This window comes from Papilio machaon, chromosome 14 (assembly GCF_912999745.1).
Source record: "Papilio machaon chromosome 14, ilPapMach1.1, whole genome shotgun sequence".
Classification (NCBI taxonomy): Eukaryota; Metazoa; Arthropoda; class Insecta; order Lepidoptera; family Papilionidae; genus Papilio; species Papilio machaon.
In genome coordinates, this window is record NC_059999.1 from 463,674 (window position 1) to 471,003 (window position 7,330).

The following is a 7,330-nucleotide window of genomic DNA, read 5'->3' on the forward strand; positions in this document are numbered from 1 at the left end:
GTAGACGCAAGACAGTGGCGTCGCCTCGCTTAGTACGTAAAATTATTAATCATTATTATCTCGTAAAATTATACTTTTAACCCTTTTCTTGAGAGGTGTTGCGGACCTTTTTGCTATTTTGATAGCTTATGTAGTTTTCTATTATTGACAATCACATTTTGATATATTCTTCTTGACGTTTGGCTGTCGATTACCCTTGTTCTTTCTATTTCTTAATTATTTGTTATTTATTTAAATATAGTCATTTGCACAGTTATTGGTTTGTTCATTTCATTTTGTTCGTTTCATTTTGGTCCTTCGAGCCGGATATCAGCAGTGAGATAAGGTGTGGTGGTAAGAATGAACCCGTTGCCTGTTTAACTGCCTTAGGCTGGGTTCTTTATGGAATCGCGAGCAGTAAAACTAAATTAGTGGAGTTTGTTAACCACGGTGTGTGTATCGAACCTTCCGATGACGAGAAATTAGACTCTCTTATTAGGGAACAATACAAAATTAATACAAAAGCATATGACGTGTTCATTTCAAACATGATAGCGAAAGGTTATGCAGAAGAATGTGCTCCTGAGTCATACTACGCCAACCACATTAAAGATAAACAATCTTCTTTTATGAGGCTCTATTTACCCCATTTTGGCGTGTACCACCCTCAGAAACGTAAGCTTCGTGTAGTTCACGACGCCGCAGCTACGAATGAGGGCGTCAGCCTAAACTCTTTGTTGTTACCTGGCCCAGACCTGCTTCAGCCTTTGTTAGGTATTTTATTTCGGTTTCGCGAGGGTCGTATTGCTCTCACTGCTGATATCCGGGAAATGTTCCCTCAAGTAAGGATCAGGGAGCAAGATAGGGACGCCCTCCGGTATCTCTGGAGGTCAAGCAGAGACCAACCAATAAAGGAGTTTAGGATGACAGCCGTCATTTTCGGTGCGTGCTGCAGTCCATTTATAGCACAATTTATTAAAAATAAAAACGCTTGTGAGCACGAAAGTTTATTTCCTAAGGCAGCTCATGCTATTTTGTACAATCATTATATGGACGATTATATTGACTCTCTCGATGACGTTCAAGAGGCAGCACAACTGGCGGCAGATATTGTTACCGTACACAACGATGCCTGTTTCGAAATACGGGGCTGGATTTCCAACGACCCATCAGCGCTGAAATTTATTCCTGCTGATCTTAGGGCCACTCAACCGTCGTCGGAAATCAATGTTGGCAGCTGCTCTGCAAATAATATTAGAGCATTAGGAGTATTGTGGAATCCCACAACAGATAATTTAGGGTTCCGTTCAGGCTTAGGTGAAACATTTTCGAACCCTCTCACAAAACGCAAAGTTCTTTGTCACCTCATGCGTGTGTACGACCCGTTAGGCTTATTAGCTCCAATAGTTGTAAAGGGTCGAATATTATTCCAACAAACGTGGAGGTCTAATGTCGACTGGGACACCGAGTTCCAACCCACGGAAGCATTAAGGTGGTCTGATTGGTTTCAGGAGTTGTCAAAAGTAACATCTTTGGAAATTCCACGTTGGTATTCTAACTTTAAAAACTCTGAACCAACTCAAAGGGAGTTACACGTTTTTGCTGATGCAAGTGAGCTCGCGTACGCATGTGTCGCTTATTGGCGTCTTTTGTACTCAGACGGCAGCATCGAGCTTTCTCTCATCTCTAGTAAGGCAAGAGTTACACCCTTGAAACCTACCTCTATCCCACGTTTAGAGCTCCAGGCCGCTTTAATAGCTTCTCGTCTCGCGGTCACCATTAAGGACAGTCATAGAAAACAACCGACACATACCTTCTTTTGGACTGATTCTATGACAGTCCTTCAGTGGTTACGTAGTGACGCGCGCTCTTTTAAGCCTTTTGTTGCCCATCGTTTAGGCGAAATTATTGAAAACTCTTGCGTCAGAGACTGGCGATGGGTACCAACAGACTTAAATGTTGCTGATGACGCTACCAGAACGCGATCAATTAACCTCGACGCGTCCCACAGATGGTTTCGCGGACCATCTTTTCTATTTAAATCCTTTGAGGACTGGCCTACAGAGCCGAGGTATGCCTCACCAAATACCGATGAACTCAAGACCAATAGTTTTGAGTTGGTCGGACTAACTTCCTTTGTCGAAGAGTTACCGACACCTGTCACAGCTATTTTTGCCAATTTTAGTAATTGGCAGCGCTTATTACGTGCCACAGCCCGGGTACTTCAAGCTGCGGCAAAGTTTGGTGTAATTTTGGCTTCCTTTAGAAATTCTAAATTGAAAGGCGATGTTGTTTGTGCCCGCCATCCTTCAGCGTCCACTACCCTACCGCCTCTTAGTGCAGATTTAATAAAGGCCGCTGAAAGGCAAATTCTACAACGAACACAGCTCGAGAGCTTTTCTATAGATTTTCTTCATATCCTGAATTCGAAGCCTATTCCTCCGAACAGTCGTCTCAGAAAACTGTCACCCACTTTGGGATAGGACAAATTACTGCGGTTAGCCGGAAGAATTAAAGCCGCAGAAGGCATTGATCCTGACACGCGCTTCCCCATCCTTCTTGAAAAGATTGTCTACTCTGCAGAATAAGAAAGTCCTTACCGATGAACCCGAAAACAGGAGATCTGCCACCTGAAAGATTAGATGAACCCGAAAACAGGCGATCCGCCACCTGAAAGATTAGCTCACCATCGACAGCCTTTTACTTTAACGGTCCTGGGCTACTTCGGCCCCATAAGCGTCACTATCGGGCGCAGGCATGAAAAATGTTGTATAAGGGCCATACAACATTTTTCATGCCTGTTTAACTGTCAGAGCTCTTCACCTAGAGATGGTACATAGTCAATCTACTGACTCCGCTATCCTGGCTATTAGAAGGTTCATTGCAAGACGGGGCTCTCCAAATACTGTTTTCTCGGACAACGGAACCTGCTTTGTTGGTGCCAATCGCATTCTCAGAGAGTTCTACGGAGAAAATGTCGAAGATTTCACAAGCACTCAAGGAATACTCGCGAAGTTCACCCCACCTGCGACACCTAATTTTGGAGGATGTTGGGAGCGCTTGGTGCGATCAGTTAAAGTAGCTCTGAACGCAACGTTAACCGAACGAGCTCCAAAAGAAGACACCCTAAGCAGTTTACTAGCCGAGGCAGAAGCCATTGTCAATTCAATGGCGCGATAAGGGTAGTGGACGTTGCAACAGCAGGGGGAACGCTACACTGACCCGTACGAAAGCTGGTTAGGCTCTCCACCTAAGGCCTTGACTGACCTTGGTTTGAATAACCAGTTTGTGCTTAGCTGCACGAGGGGGAGGATGTTGCGGACCTTTTTGCTATTTTGATAGCTTATGTAGTTTTCTATTATTGACAATCACATTTTGATATATTCTTCTTGACGTTTGGCTGTCGATTACCCTTGTTCTTTCTATTTCTTAATTATTTGTTATTTATTTAAATATAGTCATTTGCACAGTTATTGGTTTGTTCATTTCATTTTGTTCGTTTCAAGAGGTTTAAATTTTATAAAATAATAAATAACAAACTTAAGCACTAATTAAAACTTCAATCTCCCGCCATTTTTATTAAATTAACGTTTCATGTTATTTTATTAAAATGCTTTTGTTGTTGCGGTATTGTATGTTATAAGTTGTGTTGAACTTTAAAAAAAACAAGTAATTAACATGTAAAAATGAGTTCTTTTATCAACAGAAATTATTTATATCAACACATATAAAGCGACATCTAGCGGGCAAAAGAATTAATTAAATATGTGTGCAGGATCGCGATACTATGAGAAGTATGCGCTCGGGACAGACGGTATTTAGTCATTTGAAGTGAATGACTTGTTCGTTTTTCTAAGGATCTCAACTAATTAAATATCTGAGATATAGACAAAAATATTCAAGTAAATTAAATAAGTGCTAACAGTATATATATTTACTAATCTAGTATGAAGCTCGCTGAATTTAACCTTGTTGATTTTATAATAAATCTTGTTATTTTTGCTTTATAATTTACAAACTTTGTACACAAATTATACTTATATTAAATGTCAGATTTTAATCAAGAAAATCTCGAGATATGTTAACAGACTAAAGCGTAATTTATTTATGACCCAAACTTGTGTCTTAACTACGTCGTTCATCATTATATCTTGCTCGCAAATAATTGCTCGTGAATATTTAATGGCGACGGAATATGTGTTTGATTGGTAACTTTTATCTATTCAGTGTCTCGGAATGACATGGTAAAAAATAAACGTGCGAATGTAACACAAATTCAAATAATTTACAATAGATGGCATTACTAGGATTGTAACTATTGGTACTTAAAGTAAAATATTAATTTGTAAAGACCAGACTATATAGTATTCATGTTACGCAATCTTTATTTATTACGTATCTTGAATTTGTTTTCGTTTCGCCAAGAGTTCATTAACTCAGTCAAATGAGAAACTCTCGAGAGATCAAATTAAATAAGAAAACATTTCAAGTGTTCCGCACTATTTGTAATTCGTGAATATTTGAAACATCCTTTGAAAGTTTAATTATCTAAATCTCTTTGCAAGTAGTTTAACTTCCTGGGTTCGTAGCTATATATTGTTTGCTTGGGGTCTCAGTAATAACAATTAAATTTACCGTAACACAAACATTAAAGATAAGAAAATTAATTTTGTTTTATTTATTTGTTCTAAAAAATTAATGCATCATAATTTTGAAAATGTCGCCAAACTGCGCCGTAGATTGATGCCGACAGACACTCTTTATCTTATATTTAACCTTTTTCGTAAATAGAGTCTAAACAATATCTCTAAATAATACATTTTTTTACTTAATTTATTTTCTATTAATTTTGAAACAAATTATTTTGTAAGAAATACTTTTGAATTTATTTTTAACATTATTTCTGGATTTAAAACACATTAAAATGTGTTACCCATTTTATACATTCAAATTTTCTATCTATTCACCCAACTAGAATTTAGTAATCTTACTAAGATTATAATGGCGAATGTTAGGATGGATGGATGTATTTTTGAGATATCACCGGAACGGCTCAACAGATCTTTATGAAATTCGGCACTGATGTAGAACATATTCTGAAAGAACACATAGGCTACTTATTACGTTTCTTTTAATTCCGCGAGGACGGAGTCGTGGTCCACAGCTAGTTTATTACATAAAACAGAAACGGAAAATTATACCAAATTTAAAAACAAATTTAAATGAACGATAGATGGCGCTTTACCAATATTTATAATGCAGTTTCGCTAAAGACCTGTATAAACAAAATAATACCAGCATACATTTTAACCGTATGGTATACACTAAGACTACATTAAATGCGAATAAGCTTTGTAGCTTACGTTCCTAGTCCACTGATATAATAGTACTGTATTTTGTGCAATATTCCGCAAAATTCGTAGCATTTTATAGAAAATGCCTCGATCCTCCTGGCTTATTGTATTCATTTTATCTCTCAATAGAGCTTTATGATAAATATTGCAAAGCATAGATCTCGTATTTAGAGAGAAACTAGTCTGCACTACAAATATTATCCCTTTTATATCTAACTCTAGAGTGTATAGAGTTGGATAGCAATATAGAGCTCTTAAGTACCATTACTTACGGAAGGTTTTTGAGACCAAAATCTCTGTATAAAACATATTGTCATCCCTGTCTTTATTCTTAAAAAAACAGAGGTAAAAATATGTTTTAAAAGGGGATTTCAGTCTCAGAAATCCACGGTTAGTACTCTAGCCCTTCACCACTAAACATCAGGTGGAATTGTAGTAGGTACCTCTATACTTGTGTGTTAGTTTATTTGTTACTAGTGGTCACCCAAAATTTTATCAGCGCAGAATTAAAAAATAAGCCACTAATATTCTCGCGTGTATTAGCTATCTTCCTGTCAAAGTCTCGTTAAAATCGGTCCAGTCATTCCGGAGAACACCCGGAACAAACGCAACCTTGCGGACAAAACATACAGGCAGGCATACATAAATTTTAAAAGTTTATAGTGAGAGCGTTAGTGGCTCAAGGGCTCTAGACTTGTAATTTGCAAGTCCTTGGTTCGAATCCCGTCATGTTACGATTAAGGAAAACATCGTGATGTAAACTGCACATATCTGCGAAGAAATTCAGAGATATGTGTGAAGTCAACCCACAGCGTGGTAGACTATGGCATAGTGAGCTGATGATGATGATGATGATGACATTAAAAGTTCGTATTAAGTGTTGCATTACAATAAATTAATACGTGCATTTAAGGTGGAGATAATCCGGACGATGGCCGGGCGTGAATTGCCATTATCCACCTCTTATCCGGATTATCAGAACAGGTTCAGTTTTGATCCGGGCTTAATCCCTCAATGAATGTACCCTCATGTTTATATTTGAATTATAAATTCATATTATAATATATTTATACAACAAGTATAAATTCGTCACCCCGCTAATAGTTTTAGAAATAAAAAAAAATTGTCTCGAAATTTTCACTGGTTAAGTACTTATTTACTAAGTTTGTTTATTTAAATATTTATTTTTAAGAGATTTCTTGTAAAATATTTACTATCACACTGTAAATGGTGTCATAAAAATTCCTTCAATTAAATTATTTTTCATTATCATCAACCTGCCCTTATCCCTATGGAGGGTCGGCACAGTATGTACTACTCCTCCATACATCTCTATCAGCCGTCATATCTTTAAATTTACCCCCTTCTTACGAATATCCTCTTTAACACAATCCATCCATACTTTCTTTGGTCTTCCTCTACCTTTATAGCCATCCACATTCAATCTCATTACTGTTTTGTTTTTATGAACATCATCCCTCCGCATAACATGTCCAAACCACGCTAACCTTCTGCTCCTCAAATTATTTTTATAACTTTTTCATGAGAAATCTTATTTTGCATTCTCCACACAAATATATTTATTCACATGCATGTCGTCGTGACACATAATTTCCTGAGGCCGCCGGCTGGAGTTTTTTTTTAAAAAGAAGTCCGCAAAAGATCATATCCGCGATGGATACTTCATAACGGAGATTACTTGTGACCGTAGCCAGAGCAAATAACTAGTCTAAATGTTTACTATAGGTCAATATATGCGGAACAGTTCATACATTTTTAATAAAAAATGAAATGTACTATTATCGTGATATTTTGAAGGTATTATGTAGGAATGAATACTTTAAGAAACAACTATATATATATATATATATATATATTTTGATTGAATAGGCTACGAAACTAGGGATTTATAAAATTCTTTCGCTGTTGAGAAGCTACACTATGCCCCGGCACTAAGCTACATTTTTTACCAATTTTTTTTTTTTAAATAAACATCA

General features: G+C 37.1%; 1 protein-coding gene across 1 annotated transcript; it reads left to right on the plus strand.

Annotated features, from left to right (window-relative positions):
* The first annotated feature begins 527 nt into the window (after positions 1-527).
* LOC123721661 lies at positions 528-3,159 on the plus strand. The gene is made up of 2 exons (XM_045681052.1): positions 528-2,344; positions 2,793-3,159. The coding sequence occupies exons 1-2, from the start codon at positions 528-530 to the stop codon at positions 3,157-3,159; spliced, it is 2,184 nt and encodes a 727-aa protein (XP_045537008.1).
* The last annotated feature ends 4,171 nt before the right edge of the window (positions 3,160-7,330 follow it).